The sequence below is a fragment of the Amphibalanus amphitrite genome, unplaced genomic scaffold (genome assembly GCF_019059575.1).
Source record: "Amphibalanus amphitrite isolate SeventyFive unplaced genomic scaffold, NRLGWU_Aamphi_draft 000644F_arrow, whole genome shotgun sequence".
Taxonomy (NCBI): Eukaryota; Metazoa; Arthropoda; class Thecostraca; order Balanomorpha; family Balanidae; genus Amphibalanus; species Amphibalanus amphitrite.
In genome coordinates, this window is record NW_024882138.1 from 46541 (window position 1) to 64946 (window position 18406).

General features: G+C 44.6%; 2 protein-coding genes across 3 annotated transcripts in view; one reads left to right on the plus strand and one right to left on the minus strand.

Moving 5' to 3' along the window:
* Positions 1 to 794: 794 nt before the first annotated feature.
* On the minus strand, positions 795 to 12514 carry LOC122363865 (sterol O-acyltransferase 1-like). 2 transcript variants are annotated; one of them, XM_043333664.1, is made up of 12 exons: positions 12097 to 12514; positions 8046 to 8111; positions 7376 to 7500; positions 6955 to 7104; positions 6373 to 6518; positions 5751 to 5878; positions 5331 to 5485; positions 4239 to 4512; positions 3718 to 3804; positions 2979 to 3117; positions 2593 to 2729; positions 795 to 2209 (listed from the first exon to the last, which is right to left on the minus strand). In XM_043333664.1, exons 1-12 carry the CDS (start codon positions 12115 to 12117, stop codon positions 2117 to 2119), a joined length of 1521 nt encoding a protein of 506 aa, XP_043189599.1. In that variant the 5' UTR covers positions 12118 to 12514; the 3' UTR covers positions 795 to 2116. The 2 variants fall into 2 exon arrangements, with proteins under 2 accessions (XP_043189599.1, XP_043189600.1); XM_043333665.1 differs by having other exon boundaries at positions 1590 to 2209; positions 12169 to 12514.
* Positions 12515 to 12654: 140 nt separating this feature from the next.
* Positions 12655 to 18406, plus strand: part of LOC122363858 (cytoplasmic protein NCK1-like) — a 117553-nt gene continuing 111801 nt past the window's right edge. Inside the window, exon 1 of the mRNA XM_043333655.1 lies at positions 12655 to 12712. Within this exon, the coding sequence (XP_043189590.1) occupies positions 12702 to 12712 (11 nt within the window). The 5' untranslated portion in view covers positions 12655 to 12701. The remainder of the gene's footprint in view (positions 12713 to 18406) is intronic.

Consider the following 18406-nt stretch of genomic DNA (forward strand, 5'->3'; position numbering starts at 1 on the left):
TCCAAAGGTATTACCGATAACCATTGTTCGTGAAAACGGCTTTTTTTCCCTCTGGAGGCTAAACCGTTGACATGAGGTCAAATCTGAGGAAAATAGTCAGAAAGGTCTGTAAAAGGGCTATCAAATCACAAATGTGCTTTCCGCGGCGCTGTAGCTCTACATATTGGTTCCCGAGCTAGCCGTTGGAAGTTTCCAAAGTTGTTGAAATTGACTACATAAATTTGATCGTTGATGGCCTCTGGTGACCTAACCTTTGACCTGACTCAAAAAATTACCAAGTTTTTCGTAATTATTTTTGACGTTCTTTCGATTGCCGCTTACCGCGTGTCACTACGTGGCCCAGGAGCCGAGTTAGAGGGGGGGCGTGAAAACGCCAGCCCCCCAACAAGACACGGAAAACACCTCGCCCGCACATGGGGGGGGGGTTGCCACCCCCTAGGTAGTTTTTCTGCTCTGCACTCAACATTCTTAGAGCTAGAAGCCTGATTTTTCGTATAGCTGCTCTTCTATCCTTTTTGATGTCCACTGAAAATTTAAAGGTTTCTGTGATTTTGGTTTCGGAGATATGACCTTGCTCTTCATGTCATGTCATGACCCAAATGACAAATAATCAATATCTTGCGTTGGCTATTGGTCTTGTGAGCTTTTGACACCTTTATTTCGGCCTTTTTTGCCAGTCTTTACCTCCCACCAATCATGGAACATGTTGTTCAACGATGTACAGATGTCAATGTCAGGGTCAAGGTAAACCTAGGTCATCTAAAAACATTGCGTTTCAGGCAAGCTGAATTTACTTTTGGTTAAGTTTATTTGACTGTATTTTTGGTAAAAGCTTCTCATCTCATGATCTCATGTAATATGGACACATAAACAATCGGTGCACACATCAGTATACACACATACACACACAGACATACAAACACATATCATTGACCTTGACCTAACTTGACCTGAAATGACCTTAGGAGCAAAACCCTGGTCGGATAGTGTGACAGAGAGCCGAGGTTCTAGCTTGCTTGGCAGCACAAAACGGCATCGTCATCGGTATATGGTGAGCAGCGCACTTGATATCCAACGGTGACCCAAAACAGCAACATTTTTAGTTTGACCTGACCTGGAAGGTCGATGACTGACCTGAGAAGGTAAAACTGGGTATCATTTTGTATCTTCCCAAAAAATCTTTTTGGTCTTTACCGCGAAGCTCTATCTCCAACAGAAACGAAATGGCGCGGGGGGATGGCAACCCCCCCCCCCCCATGTGCGTTCAAAATAGCATAGCAGGATGGCAAAATAGCATGTGCGGGCGTGGGTTAACCATCGTGCTCTGTGCTTCCTTTACGTCTTATCAATGTCTGTGTTCTGCTCTTCAGAAATGGCCACAAATAACGTCTACGTCTGGACGATTATTCATTATGAAGTGGGTAGGTACCGCGGCAACAGGCAAGGCATGCAAAGTTTCGTCTGTCTTTCTGTAAGACATTCCGATGCGAAAAAAGTGTCAGGCCCGCAACAATCCCGATGGAGGGGTGTCCGGAGGCTTGCAGCCATTATATTATGAACATCAAACATTTTTTTGCAAGACTTCCATTAACACAGCACAACGTAGACGTATAATAATGTCATTCTCATTCTCGACATTTTGGCTGTCTTCCTGTGTTAGCATGGATGAGGAAACACTCAATTGATCCGCATGAAATATCTATTTAATAATTAGCATAATGTGTATTACACACTGAAATTCACACTGAATCTGACACATAAGAGTTCAGTGGGAATACATGCTGGCTCATAAACTTGCAGGTGAATGTAGCGTACTGTCGTACCCGAAGGTATCTTGCACTCACTTCAAAATGGGCTTAACAACAACAGACACCCCCCTTATTCACGTAACAGATCACAATCGCGTATGCTACCAGTTACTTGAATCACCTTTTCATTGTGACAACGATGCGATGGACCAAAACTTACAGAATACCTAAGTAAGCGGGAAAAACAGGGCACCTGCAACAAAGCCAGTCGCAGTTAGCACCACGACGGGTGGGCGTGCAATATTTCCCCGACTCGGCCGGCCGCTCACAGCCATTGTCATTACCTCACTGAGTTGTTGGCACTGCAATCACGCGAACGCCCTGACGACGGTGTCGGCCACGCCGTTTCCTGACCAGCAAGACAGTGCCCGGGATGAAAAGAAGTCGGCGTACACGTTTTCCTGAAACAAAGAGACGAGTTATTGAAGCGATTGGTGAAAGGACGAAATTGTTGAGGTTTTCAGAGTTTTTTAACTGTCATCAAACACATGATATACTTATAGTACATATTTCCCCTTTATTGGAACATTTTAACAACAAAACAAGCAAACCAACAAAAACATGGAACTCTCCGGCTCACTGTTTTTTTGTTTTTTTTTTACCAAGCAGCGCAGATCGCATCTTGTGGGTTTCGTCATGTGACAAAAGACCCCACATAAGTAAAAAAAAAATGCTCGCATTGCCCCCCCCCCACTCATATTTTCTTAGTCTCACATTTCGCCTTCCATACTGCCTGATACCGCCTGTGGTTCTTCGCCGATCTTTGCTGCAGACAGACACTCACATAAATTGATGGGCAGTTCTGTCGAGCATACCACTCGGCAGCGTAAAAGGCAAGGTCAATTCCGATTCCCAGGGAGAGCGTCATCCACAGCAGAACGTTTCCTCCGGCACTGCGCACGTTGAAAAAGTGCAACAGAACTGCAACAGGGAACATGACGAGGTAACAGCAGAATCATTTACACGTCATGATGATCTCTGTCTTCTCTTTTGTCTTTCCATTTGCCACATTATTGCACGATTCATAACAAACATCTCGTCTTTTATAACAAAATGCGGTTTTCGAGTCAACGATATTCCAACCGACCAAAGGCTGACCAGAAAATTTACTCAGCCACATAATCGTAGTTCACAATCTTGAAGCATATGCTCGCTATATGTATTCCTCACCTCCAAATACGCCAAACTGGATAAACAGTACCGGGAAGCAGAAATTGAAGACCAGCATCAGTGTGTACTCGTGAACGATTGAAGAGACCACGAAAACCGACAGAGTGGCCAAAAACTTCCCTCGAAGGCGGGCCACGTCCTGAAATAAGCGACATCATTAAAGTATAAGCATATGACGGAAGCACAACTAACGATCATTTGTGAATTGTGTTAATTAGCCTAGCCGTAAGAGCACGAGAAGGCATAGCAGACAAGCTATTGCGAGATGCGACTACGTTTCGCTCAGTTATGTTACACAAAGGAAATGCAGCTTTCTTTCAATGATGCTTATACTCCTTAGTGCCCTTGCGAGTATCATAGTTATGAGCATATGAGTGCAATTATTTTATAAGCAAAACGTTTAACCTATTTCGGATATTAGATATCAGCCCAAATGAGTTACTTGAAAATTACTCATTATTTTGTAATTTTTTCAGACGGCAGACAATGATCAAACATATAATGACATGTCGACCAATATATCACAAAAAAGAGTTATTTTTAACTATTTCATTTCGGCTGGTAATATTCAAGGAAAAATCAAGTACTTCGCATAGCTGTAGTAATTTCTTGTATCATTTCAGTGCTTTGTTCCTAAGTTATGCTTAAAATGAAACTCTTGAGTTTCCAACGTGCATTTATCAGAACTGCCGGTAAAGGACAAAAGTTCCCCTCCCGTACCGTTCGTAGTGACTCGTACCGTGTATATGTATTCATACAGCCAATCGTGAACCACGATATTCCAGGTCCGATAGAAGCTCGCGTAGTTGGTCACGTTCCACCAATCCTGCAGCGTTGTTACAGTAGGTCAAGTGGCGCCAATTAAAACAGCGGTGGAATCAACAGACTGTCAAGTGGCTAAACAAACCGAAACAGTCGGCGGAAATTGTCAGGGACGGCGGAAGTTAGTTTTTGTAATGATCACGTCTGCTATTCATCCATGTTGGAGAAAGGAGGTTGTGACTAAAATTATGCTTTGTCCCGTATTGATTGCTACCGTACTCTGCATTCAAAGAAGTCTGTCTACGACCAGCTAAACTTACGGGAAGTGATCCATGATCATAATGCTATTGCAAAAAAAACATATTACCAATACGTGATACGATATTGGTGAGTGATATGTGTGCAATACCATGCAATTGGGACAACATACTGTCGTCAATACAACGAACCTATGTCAACCGCATACGACACTTCTATCTGCCGCCCCATCCAACGTACCCGGTAGAACATCCTATCAGCAAAGCGCGTCATCTCTGCGAACGCGTTCATCCAGGCGTGCAGCAGCGCGAAGAAGGCGCACAGGTAGCACAGCATGCCGGGCATCACGCTGCCGAAGACGTGTACCACCAGGTGCCGCCAGGTCATCTGTCCCAGGCCGTACCGCTGGAAGGGCGGCAGCACCAGCCGCTCCAGCAGGAAGGCGGTGTAGACCACGCAGCCGACCACCTGGCCGAAATGGAGAGCCACCAGCCGCCACCGCACCTGACTGGTCCTGGGTGTGGGGGGCGTTGGGGTGAGGTCAGAAGTGAGATATGAGTGCTGAATGTGATTTTCCATGTATGACAGAACATTTTGATATTTACGCTGATTTGCCACATTTATCATGTATTTATATTGTTCAGGCGTTTCATATATCTGATATAGACCACGCCGGGTATATAGACCGTGATATAGACCGGCCATTTATATCACCTCGCCCGTTGCTTTATCTAAGTCGCTGGTGAGCAGCCGTCTGTGCGAGTCTAAATTTCCATCACATTTCTGTGTCGCTGTTACATCCCAATGCGTTCTTTCGCACAAGTAACTGCAATATCGCGCAGTGTTCTGGGAAGATCTATGACACAACTGACGTTTTATTAACCAAGCAGTATAAGTTAGACACTACCGTCGCACCAGCCTGTGCCATAGCGGAGCAGATTGGCTCCGGTGGCGTCACCTAGACCGAGGGCGGTGGTGTGGCAGACGGAGGCGACATCTCTCAACTGTCGAGACCTGAGAGGCCCTAGATCTATGCAAGTACATTATGTAAGTTCACTGCCGACCTAGTGCACACCTTACACTCGTTTACCGTCGAGATGATGGAGGAGTTACATCCGATCACCGCTGATCTGATGCAGTCCCTATACCCGTTAGTGTAGTTGACCTGTAGCGAGTGATCCACTTCCATCGATCTTTGAGTATTGTATCATTAGACCGAAAGGGTCTTGTCCCATTGGACCCAACATACCAAAATGACTTTCGTCACCTCCTTCGGGTCTAAATTCAAAAGGATCAAAAATGCTTACAACAGCTTCCATACGCCGCACTTGCCTGGGATAGCTGTCACGATAGACGAGGGTTGGAACGAACAGATAGAACAAAAACTTGTTGAAGTTTGGACATCGGTCAGACTCCTTAGTTTCCGATGCCATTGCCATTGGAGCGTTCGATCGCACGAACCCGTACACCTTCATAAAGAGACGAATCTGAAAGGAGAAAATAAGCGGCATAATAATGCATCGTTAAGTTAGAAAATAAAGGCAAAAAAAAAACAAAAAAAAAAACACTTCGCAAAAAAAGATCCATAACAATATTTTCATCAGATACACTTCGTAACTGCTTTTCAGTTTTCCCTGTTTCGATCAGGAGGCGCATGAAGTTAGGCATTGGCGGAAAAAAGACTCCTGCTGAGCTATTTTTACCCCACCCTGAATCAGCAGAGCGTCCATTGTATATCAGTTCTATCTATACCTGCTCCAAGATGACAATGAATGAAGAAGCCGGGGGCAGTCGATGGTGGAGCACCTGCTCGGCGGGCAGATACAAAAGGCAGCCGCAGTAGGCGACGAACATCGAGCCAAACAGCCAGTCAAACAGCGCTGGAAACGCGCACAGCCATTTAAAAATGCTGATTGCGGGTCAACGGATCAGCGGAAAACGAACGGTGCATTAGCAAAAAAATAACGAATAAGATTTCGTTGAACGCTAGACCTAGTCCAAGATTGGTATATCATGACTGAATATAAATAAAATGCTCTTAGTGACTGTTGAGTATTCATCATTTTGACTGCATGATTGAAACCTTACATAGCCTTAAATTCGTATTCAAGTATCCATCAGTGGTTTTCCGTGGCTGCTATTGCATAGATATTGATCTATCGGCATGACACCACACTCGAACCAACTCTACACTCGAGATAGGAACCGTATATAGCCATTATCTACCGTCATTGACATTGAGATCGAGGGCGGGACGGACTCTATGCCTCCGTGGACTCTGATCTACTACGATTTTTATCATACCAGCGTGCGATAACACAGCCGCAAAAACTACAACTCTGGCTTAAGCCACATGTGTTCACACATTACTTACCTGGGTTTGAGGAGCGGTGAGAGGCCCAAAAGTGAAACAAGGGATAGACGATGAACACAGCCGAACAGAACATCATGAGCCAGAGTTCTGCCGTCAGTCGCACCTCTCCGAACGCGTACACGATGATGTTGAGACTCAGCTGTATTCTACCGCAGCCGAAGACGGCATAAGAAGTGATGTCACATGTGATGACGTCATTAGAGGGGGAAGGGCCTCATGGGCATGGTCAGCGGTTGCAAAGCTAATAGCAAAGCGTAGAGTAAGCTAAGAAATTCAAGTGCAATACAAGCACATGAAAAGTGAAAAGTACAAAGCTATTCACTGATTATTGCTAACTTTTTTAAAAATAAATTTTCACATCCGTCAGTTATTATCAAGCAATTTGAAAAGAGAAGAAGTGATTAGAGAAACATTAATAACGTGCAATAGATCAACATCGATGATCATTTGTTTTGACGTTACGAAATAATTCCAAATGTATTCAATTGAAATTAAGAAAATTATTCTGTAGAATGCCGTCACATTCCATCGATAAAACAATTGTCATGCACCGTCAACCAAACTCACAATCAAAACACTTACGAGTTAAGCTCAGCCAGGTCGTAGAGAATGGAGTGCAGAAACATCAGCGCCAGCATGGCCAGGAAGATGTGGTAGATTGTGCGGATGTGGCTGATCTCAAACAGCTCAGTGAGCAAAGACTCCCGCGCCACAAACTGTTTTCCCTTGCTCCTGAGGGACCCAGAAGAAAGACCAATAGTGCACACTGGACATCCGATATAATGCAAAATGGCGCGTACGAGAAAACTTGGCCCAATCTGAAATTTCGCATGAGTTCATGTTGCTGATCATTATTAAATACAATTTGTATCAATCAGTACAAGCTTCGTGTATCATCGCAAAGCACAATTATCATTGTTTAACTGTGGTTTAAATACAAAAACACACAATTTGCATACAAAGTCACTTAATCACCAAGCGGACACTTATGTGCACGTCTCACCGTTTGTGGCCTTTGACGTCTCCATTTTCGCGCGGTACAGAGACGTGTTCCAGACCAGCCAAATGCTGCTCCAGAATGGTGGAGAGTTGAGAGCGAAACTCTGAGGTGATGTCCTCCTGAAGAACCTTGAGAAGAAAAATTACTCGAGCATGAGTTGCTGACCCAATCTGTACCGCGATTCTGGGGTAAGGGCAACACATTGGACGAAGGCAGGAATTCCATAAGATTAGACACGACTGAAACGAATAAAGATTTTATTATGTTTCGAAATTGTCAGAATTTTCTAGGCATTCCGCATTCAAGTTGGTATGTTAGCATTTGTGTGGGTAAGCATAGACGCGATTTTAGTCTCGGGAGCTTCCCTCTTTCTTTTGTTACATTTAATATCAAATAAAATAGAAAATAAGCATTTTTATAAGATGTATTAGCCTTTCAGCACCATATCTACAAAGCTGAAGACGTAGGTGGCAAGAGCAAAGAACTTATTTGCTGCAATTAAATGTTACGCTGTTACAGACGCTATGGTACGGTACCAACCAACTATGCCACCAGAGTCGTACGCTACATTCAATATTCCGCTCTGCAATTTTTACCAGGAAATTTAATTAGCAAGCTGGTAGACTCGCATGGCCAGGGTTCTGTCCTTCCCAGAGTCCTCCGGATCACTTACTTGTATTCGGCTCCGAAGTTTGTCGACCTCCATATCCCTCGTCACTTTGCTGACGTAGATGCCGTTCTGGAACAGGTGAAACGCCTATTTCAGAACGCCTCCAAGTGACGAAGGTGAAAATCGTCTTCCCGTAACTCCTGAATGATGGGCTTCAACTTGTAACATTTACACATTAATGTCACTTCTTTTTATGAATGCACTTTGATGTCCCGAAAAAAACTCTCGTTTTCTCTTACGGAATACACTAGTTCAGTGGTCTCCAAAGCAGTTCGGAAACTGCTGTGACCTATGCGACAGCACGACTAGCTCTGCGTGATAATTCTCCAGTTCCCTCGTCACTGGCATACCCAGATATAAACAAACGAGATACTCAATCTGTGGACGGCCAATGCCCAGGCATCGACAGCGTAACTGGAAACGCCGGGAATGTTTACCGACTCATTGAACCAGAGAGGCGAAAAGGGCAACGGACGGAGAAGACCACCAAAAGGAGAACTGTATCATGGAAAGGATATATCTTTTCACTTTGTGCCAGTTTTGATAACAGACTGGGGAAAAAATGAAAAATGAATCGTCGTTTTGGCCAATGAAACATTATCATTTGCTGGCATTTCAAGATAATTGTCTTTTCCTCTCTAACTACGGGTGCATATTTTATCTAGAAAAATAAAATCAATTAATGTTTTCACTGGGTGTTGTAAGCCTTGCCATATATTATGCACAGAAAGAGACTGGAAGAATATTGATAACGCCTTGTACAACCAATTACTCCAATTGCCTGTTGAGTTTGAGGATAGCAATGTAGCATAAGCAGTGTTCGCCACGCCGGCCGCAAAATCCTAGTCCAGCCAGCCCAGACCCATGGGTTCACAGCCCGGCCCAGCCCGAGCCCATTCATGGTAAAAGCGTCAAAGCCCAGCCCGGCCCAGCCCGTCAAAAATGAATGGGTTAAAAATTATTGACACAGCACAGGTACCCAAAGGCAGCAAAGAAACAATATTTTGCGAGCCGCATGCATAATGCACATTGCATGCGTGCTTTATTGACTCGTTTTTTAGTCTTGCACAGTAATAAGCTACATATGTAGTTATAGTTTTTGTCTCAGTTGCGAACCCCTGACTCCACTTAACAGTTCCTGGCCCAGCCCATCCACAGCCCATCGATCCTTTATATTTGAGGGTCCAGCCCAGCCCGTAGCCCAGCCCAGCCCAGCCCGTAGCCCAGCCCAGCCCATGGCCCATTGGGCTGGCCCGGCCCATGGCGAACACTGCAATGTAGCACTTCAGTCAGTTTTGCTAGTAACATTAAATAATTCTGGGTTCTCAGCACCAATAGTTATACTGCTGCACGGTAGGAATAGACGACCTAACAAGCTTCTGGAACGGTGCTGGTCGATCAATACACATGTAGGTACTAAAGAAACAATATCTTATGGGTATTGCAACTGAACGAACAGATCAATAGTATAAGTCCGGGTGCTGAGCTTTTAGGTAACTTGGTCGTACGGCCGTAGGTGACGGGATAAATCTAGGTGATCATAAGTCCTCGTCACATCAGTTATAGTTCGAAGTGATTATTTTTACGTGTTCATAAATTACAGCATATCACGACACATACTGACAATGCTGCTGCTTGATTTGGACAGTAATACACGCCATTGACTTAACCCGGATGCTTTACATTGACCAACCAAACACTTCTCTCTACCCCCCACCCCCACCCACCCCCTCATAACGGTGGGTCGTCTGTCATACAAACCGCGCAACCATCGCTGAACACGTCTTAGTGCACGTGCACTCGCTCACCCGTCACAAGTCACGTGGTTGGAATTCTGCGCTCCGTCAATGAACTCTGCGAGGGACGGCGAGGGGGCGTCGGTTCTTGGTCGGCACTCGCTCCCCGGCACACCGCTCTGGACAGGGGAGCATTCGCAGTGACCGCAGAAATTGTGATATGGTCATGGTGTATCTGACTCCGCTATCGGGCAGCCATGCTCCTGACATCTGGTGGCACTACACGGAACTGTGATCAGATACGGGATAGATAAACCCTTATGAGAGTGATAGCGGCCTTAGACGGAATGGCGCCTCTGGAGGACTATGAGGACTATGTTGATGTAAGCGGGAGGCTGTTTCGCGCAGCAAAAGCAGAGGCAGTTTGGCTGACCAGTTGTGTTTGTACAATTTTCATGCAGGGTTGTCGCAAAGAAGATAGCTTGCGTGCTGTACTGAGCTCCCATGTCCAGTACCTTCTAAACTTGTGAAGAATCTGAAAATATTTGCTAACATGCGCATGTTGGCCAACTAATCTTTAACCCTCGCCCGCACATGGGGGGGGGGGGTGGTTGCCACCCCCCCCCCCCAGGTAGTCTTTCTGCTCTGCACTCAACATTTTCAGAGCTAGAAGGCTGATTTTTCGTATAGCTGCTCCTCTATCCTTTCTTGATGTCCACTGAAAATTTCAAGTTTCTGTGATTTTTGGTTTCGGAGATATGACCTTGTTTTTCAGGTCATGTCATGACCCAAATGGCCAATTCTCAACATCTTGCGTTTGCCATGGGCCTTGTGAGCTTTTGACACCCTGATTTCGGCCTTTTTTGCCAGTCTTACCTCCCACCTATCATGGAACATGTTGTTCGACGATGTACAGGGGTCAAGGTCAGGGTCAAGGTCAACCTAGGTCATCTAAGATAATTGCGTTTTAGGCAAGCTGAATTTACTTTTTTTTGAAGTTTTTTGACTGCATTTTTGGTAAAAGCTTCTCAGATCATGATTTCATGTAATATGGACCCAAAAACAATTGGTGCACACATCAGTATACACACAGACACACACAGACATACAAACACATATAATTGACCTTGACCTAACTTGACCTGAAATGACCTCAGCAGCAAAATTCTGGTCGGGTAGTGTGACAAAGAGGTTATAGCTGGCTTGGCACCAGAAAACAGCATCGTCATCGGTATTTGATAAGCAGCACACTTGATATCCAACGGTGACCCAAAACAGCAACATTTTTTAGTTTGACCTGACCTGGAAGGTCAATGACTGACCTGAGAAGGTAAAACTGGGTGTCATTGGATTCGTCTCTTCCCAAAGAATCTTTTTGGTCTTTACTGCTAAGCTCTATCTCCAACAGGAACGAAATGGCGCGGGGGGGGTGGCAACCACCCCCCCCCCCCCATGTGCGTTCTAGGATGGGAAAATGGCATGTGCGGGCGAGGGTTAATAAGTTAAATATGTCAGCTCAAAATAACGTACGGATGACGCCATGTTTTGCGATTTTAGATGGTATGATAAAACGATGTGATTGAATAACTGAATGTTACACCTGCAATTTGGAAATGAATTTTAAAAATTATGGAAAGAATTAAGGTTAAACTAAAAATAAATTGCAAAGTGCTGTGCTGATTTTTTAGCTTTTAGGATTTTTATGTTCCACTTCAGAAATGCTTTGTTTCATTGTTTGATAGTTCCTCGAAGTCCCACATTAAAAAGCAAATAATGTTTCGGCAGTTACTGCTGTTCAATCAGCATGCATGTGTTTAGCTCAAGAATAAAATAAGGAAGAGTTGCCCTAATTACACAGACTGCAAATATCCTAAATCTATCATTATTACGAATAGGTAAGTGCTATCATGAGTCAGATAATGATTATGCCAACTTATTTTGAGTAGCTTGTGATGGATTAAATAGAAAATGAGGTCTTAGTTGCTGCTATAATCCCGCTACATCAAAAAACGCCATACAATACACTATACCGGTAAAATGCGGGTAATCTTAAAAATGGTCTGATATATCTACTCGTAGGCAATATGCGTTAGACATGCCCCGTAACTCATATGACTAAGGCAATAGGCTGTTCATGCAACCCATTGCTGAGCGAGCGTTGTAGGCATTAACGTTTTCCAAATGAGTCTCCTTGCAGTAGCAAACGGTTCATCGTACCCAGGTCAATGTATTCAACCACCATAAACATCAAACCGTTTGCTTTCAATGTAAACGCTGCTCATCTCTATCCGATAAACGTCTTCAAAAGCTCTATATACCTTACTTGATAGTGTATCCATGATGTGCAGTGTTTGTTGGAGAGAATTGCAGCGCTAAATCTCTAATCGCACCTCTGGCACAGCTGAGTTACCGCACAGCTGACCCGCAGTTTGTCGTCGCGGCCCAAAACAAAATAGATTACAATATAATATTCATTATAGCACAGGTTAGCCTCAGCTGCAGCCTTCTGTCCCAGTCCACTTGCCCGGATGTCACCGGTCACTGCAAATCGTCACTTCACCACCAATAACCACTAATCTCTGTGTCACCGTGCCACTGTGCCGATTAACGGTCACAGATCACCAAAAGGTCACCCATTTCAGCAGCCCGTCCTATTGTTTCAACGATCACACTGCACCACTTGCGGCAGGCCCGGACAGGATATCACCAATGCTCGACTGAGCTTACGCCTCGCTCACAGCTCACAAATGCCCCACTCCCTCTCTCCCTCTCTCTGCCCTCTCCCGTCCTCTGACCAGTGGACGAAGGGCAAAGGTCACAGGCTGACCCACGAGACACTGCAGCGCTCGCTCGGTCGCGGTAGTATGGCCCGAAGCTCGCCGATGAGATTATTGGTGGCTGGTTGGTGTTACACCATGGATAGATGGAGAGCTGGTAAGTGTTCGACTCGTTTTGAATTTCAAAGAAACGATTCAATGTTCTTTTATTATTTCTCGTCTAGCTTCGGGCTATCTATTTAAATGATCTTGTCGTTATTGCACTCATAATTGAATCGGAAAAAGAATGATGTAAAGAAATTGAATGATGAAGCCGCTAAACTGAGCCATAGTCTGCAGTCTGTCGACCCAAGGTCATGGCCTAATTTTGATTTTGAAGCTGAAGTGAGGGTTTATCAAGATCAACAATGAACCAATCGGTACCACTTTATTGCTGAAATAGTTGCTTTTCTTAATCGTCGTTCGTGATTTGCCAACGTAAAGTATTTTCATCAGTTTTTTTGTATCATGTTATCCTCCTTTACCATATGCTGTTTCATTGTTGTGGAGGCTAAGGACCACAATTCATTGAAAGTGATCAGCATGGGGATAACGACAATGGTGGATGTAAGTACACTCGTATTTCATCACTACGCTCTTAAAGCCACGTCTGACCATCGACCCTGTAATGTTGCATCATTCTTCCACCCTGCAGTCCGGGAATTGCGTCCCACTGAACTTTACATGCATCCCAACCATCGTCATCTTTGGTCTGGCTTGTTATACGTTTATCCAGTAAACAAACCTTTGTAGTCACCTCATTAACCCGCGCCCCGCTGGGCTATTCAGCCATACGCGCCCTGCTGGGGGGGGGGGGGAGGGGGCAGATTCTGCCCCCCCCCGTCTAACTTCCGAGCTGATGGTCGTAGAAAGACGGGGAAAACGGCAATCGAAAGCTCTCAACAAGGCGGATCTTGAGAGCCCAATTTTTTTTTGCTTAAGTAGGTCAGAGGTCAGGTCAAGGTCGGGTCAAGGGCACACAATGCAAGTTTCTACAGTATCGGCCTTGCACCGTAGTTGCCGTGGAATGGACTGAGACTGATTGCCCAAAACGTGTTCTTAGACTACCACGACAATATTCGTTGCATACAATGTCATTCAAAGGTCAAGGTCAAGGTCAGGTCAGGTCAGGTCAGGTCAGGTCACCAAAAACAAAATATAGAAAAGGGCATGTGCGACACATGCTTTATGGGTCATTTTACTCATAGAATTTAATAGGTACATACACTCAATAAGTGATATGGACCACCTCTGGATGAATTTCAGGTCGAGGTCAGGTCAAGCTCAGGTCCCAGCCAGCAATTCGCTTGGGCTAAACCATGGCAAACCTCGGGCAGCTTGGGCTTAGCTTGGGTTTTCCCACTTCAATCAAAACCAATGCATTTTTTACTTGGGCTGAGCTTGGGCATGCCGCAGCTTTGCCCGAGTGTGGCCAGCTGCAGCTCAGCCCGACATCCGCCCGCGCAATCAAAGCAGGCTCAACTTGGGCGGAGCGCGGGCTGATCAAGCTGGTTGTCTCCTTTGGCTAACTGGACTAAAGCCGGAGTTGAGCCATACTTGATCGGCTGTTCACGCATGCGCATTTCTGCGCCAGTCACGTTTCGCTCGGGCTTACATCGGGCTAACGCCAATCGTCGCACAACTAGGGCTAAGCTACGGCTGTCCGGAGCTCGCAGAGCGGGCATACCTCCGGCGGAGCATGGGCTTTAGTCGGCGTTTTTGTGTCATACGCCGACTTCAGCCCAAGCCCTAGCCGACTTTAGCCTGACTAAAATCTCGGGCAAGCCGCACTTTAGCCTGCTTGGGCCCGGAGTAAAATTGCTGGCTGGGGTCAAGTAAGGTCAAATTTTGAAGTTGGTTGTTAAGGCCTAAAAAGGTGTCTATCTGATGCAGTTTTTCACGGCAAATCGAATGGTGCTATTTTGGTTCCGTACGAGGTCTAGAACTTAAAAAAAAATCATTTTTCAAAATTTTTGTGTGTCGTCATGTCATAAAATTTTAAATAAATCCCACATTTTTGAACCGATTCTTCTAAAAATTGGTATATAGGTGCATATAGACCACTTCTCTGACAAATATACCGTTTTTTTATACACTCAAATTTTTGGATTTTATAACTATTTTCCCAAAAAAGTCATTTTTTTAATGGGCCAAAATCCAAAATTGTCAAAAAACCGAGATAGCCATTTGATAGACAAAGTAGAATCACGTAGAACCTTTTTTGTTACGTCTTGATTCCTTTAAAAATGAAGATGTTAGCGGCGTTTGAAATTTTGCCGTTTTTGAGGCGAAAATGGCGAACATGACGTCACTAAAACGTCAATTTCTCAAAAATTTTCCGACGGATTTCGCTCAACTTTTCAGGAAACGTGTCAAATTGATGTATGATAAGGTACTGAAAGTTTGACGTCGCTGGCTTAAGGCGTTTAGAAGTTATTGAAGAAAAACGGGAGGGGGGCAGATTCTGCCCCCCCCCCCCCCCCAGCGGGGCGCGGGTTAAGATCGCGGCAGAGATTTCACTGGTAAGGCGCCGGGGATCCGGTAACACGGAACAAAGGTCGACGTTCCGGGCTACATCCAAACGCTCGTTTGACTTTGACCGCTGCAAGGAGCCGAATCGTCCAGCTCAGGTGCACTCCTGTGTACAGCCCCTCATATTTTCCATTCCGTACCGCCCATACTGCCTTGGACGTTGCATTTCAACTAATTGCCTTATGATAGTTTTGCCCCTCATTTTCCTTCCAATCGTCAACCGTGGGGCGAGCATTGAGCAAGCTGTTGCTGGCTTTAAATGTCGGCTATGATAAGATCTGGTTTGTTTGCTTGTTTGCTTGTTTGTCTCTTTTTGCATTTTACGCCACTTGGTTATAGTAACATCTGCACAGAATGACAATGCTAACAAAGGTATATACTATATACCTACGCAGTACGCACTCGTGTGAAACCTCATGATGGGAAACATTTTACAATATTCCATCATAGGACGCAGCAAGCTGACGACAACCGGTGCCGTCAAATCCTATTGCGCGACAAAGATTGGACCGATTACGGTATTTGTCCTAGCCAGACGAGTGTATGGAATTTTGGCGGAGGAGGTGCACGTCACTCTCTCTCTCCCTCCCTCCCTCTCTCTCTCTCTCTCTCTCTCTCTCTCTCTCTCTCTCTCTCTCTCTCTCTCTCTCTCTCTCTCTCTCTCTCTCTCTCTCCTTTATTATCTATTTCTCTTGTGCTATCCTCACTGTGTACTCCTTGGAACGGTCCGTCTTTGTATCCAATGGACTTAATCACCACGGCTGACATGATCTCGCTCTGAGCGAAACATAGCACCATCCAATTTGCAGCCATGCGTCACATGGTTCTGCGCGGCCATTCACTCCTGTGCTGATGAACTACATAAGTCGGACTGCGCTATATCCCGCGACCCGCTGGGGGGGGGGGAGAATCTGCCCCCCTCCCGTTTTTCGCCAATAACCTCTAAACGCGTTAAGCCAGCAACGTCAAACTGTCAATACCTCATCATAAATCAATTTAAGACGTTTCTTGAAAATTTGAGCGAAATCCGTCGGACATTTTTTTTTTGAGAAAATAATGTTTTAGTGATGTCATGTCCGCCATTTTCGCCTCAAAAACGGCAAAATTTCAAACGCCGTTAACATCTTCATTTTTGAAGGAATCAAGACGTAACAAAAAGGTGTTTCTACTTTGTGTTTCTACTTTGTCTATCAAACGGCTATCTCGGTTTTTGAAAATTTTGAATTTTGACCCAAATAAAAAAAAACTGATTTTTTGGGGAAATAATTATAAAATCCAAAACTTTGAGTGTATCGAAAAAACCGGAATATATGTCAGAGAAGTGGTCTATGTGCACCTAGATACCAATTTTTAGAAGAATCAATTAAAAAATGTGAGAATTATTCAAAATTTTATGACGTCACGACACAAATTTTTGAAAAATGATTTTTTTTAGAAGTTCTTGAACTCGTACGGAACCAAAAATAGGACCATTCGATTCGCCGTGAAAAACTGTATCAGGACACCTTTTTAGGCCTTATCAAACTGTATCAGGACACCTTTTTAGGCCTTATCAACTAACTTCAAAATTTGACCTCACTTGACCTGACCTGGACCTGATTTCGACCTGAAATTCATCCAGATGTGGTCCAAATCACTTATTGAGTGTGCCTATTGAATTCAATGATTAAAATGACCCATAAAACATGTGTCGCACATGCTCTTTTTTATATTTCGTTTTGGTGACCTAACCTGATCTTGACCTTGACCTATGCATGATCTTGTATGCAACGAATATTGTCTTGGTAGCTTAAGAACACATTTTGGGCAATCAGTCTCAGTCCATTCTTCGGCAACTACGGTGCAAGGCCGATACTGTAGAAACTTGCACTTTGTACCCTTGACCTGACCTTGACCTGACCTCTGACCTACTAAAGCAAAACAATTTTTGCTTGTTAGATCTGCCTTGTTGAGAGCTTTCGATTGCCGTTTTCCCGTCTTTCTACGACCATCGGTTCGGAAGTTAGAAAGGGGGGGCAGAATCTGCCCCCCCCGGCAGGGCGCGGGATATCGGGGTTGGTTAAAAGTTTATAAAAGCATTGGTGGTGTTCTCTCAGTGTGTCGGCGCTCAACTGATTTGATGGATAGCATATTGGGTTCGACTGAAGCCCTGTTGTCGATTAAGTGTACCCACTTTGGTCACTGCCTATGTTTGAAACCGCGTCTGTTTGACTTCCGTTATGGAGATCTTAGGCTTCGTGCCTTTCTCAAACTTCTCATTTATTCGGGAAGGTGTACTCTGATTTTCTAATTCTTCTAGGTAAGTGACCATGCCTGCAATTTGGAGATTGTTATAGGCTTTTGTGGCTCACACTCACCTTTTTACCGCAGTGCATCGGTTAGGTATATTTTTACCGCAATTTTAACAAGTGGTGATATGCTCGGTAAAGCAAGTTAGGTCTAGCCATACCGAACTGCGATATTATATTCTTTAAAATGAAACAGGCTTTATATGTGGTTTGTCCTCGCACCCCGTGCTCCGTTTGGACCTATATATATATGTAGATAATGGCTATATTATAGACATTTTTCGCAAACTGTCGTAATGTTATGATGCAGTGCATGCAGTACGGAGTTTCTGTGTTTTTTTTTTTTTACTTTTTATGATATCGTGTCTTTTAACTTGTCATGTCAATGTATTGGTTACAATCCAGACAGTGACATCTGTCTCAAAATGTTCGTTCCCATTTTCTGCTTTGTGTCTCAGCATAAGATTTCCATCATGACTTGTTACACGCTTGCTGATCATTAGTGCGTGATGTCACTGCTTTCCTATGAGCCTGCCACTTTTTGTGGAGGCGGTCTAATCGTTAATGAAATGGAAATATTTGGCTGACACATTCTACCGAAGGTTGACGCACAGGCACTCATGCGAAGCATGTCCATTAGAAACGTTTTTACCCATATGCCGATAGTGAGGAGCGGTGTGTGTCTAAAAATAGTCTGCACCACCACGGCATGTCGGGTTCACTGAGTAACGGCACCGCTGAGTACGTTCAACGAAATCATTCGCACCGCCGATTGTGTATGCCGCGATATGCTCGTGCAGTGATACCTGTCATTGCACTCGGCGTTATATAACCTATTCTGTGTAGTGAACAATGGTCCTGTATACTGTATAGAAATATGCCTGCTGTGGAGAAGGGGGTGATAAGCCCACATCGCCTCTTCTATTGAGCTGAGTCGATCCTGTCACCCCTCGGAGACGCGCGTTATTGGCGAGGTTGGTGACTTGTGTCGC

What these genes read in the sequence shown, in the direction of transcription:
- LOC122363865 (XM_043333664.1), bottom strand. Translation starts at nt 12,117, where the DNA reads ATGGATACACTATCAAGTAAG. An exon ending in TCATTGTCATCTTGGAGCAG is followed by an intron (nt 5,486 to 5,750) that starts GTATAGATAGAA and finishes TTCTCCTTTCAG; the next exon opens with ATTCGTCTCTTTATGAAGGT. An exon ending in TATCGTGACAGCTATCCCAG is followed by an intron (nt 4,513 to 5,330) that starts GCAAGTGCGGCG and finishes CCCCACACCCAG; the next exon opens with GACCAGTCAGGTGCGGTGGC.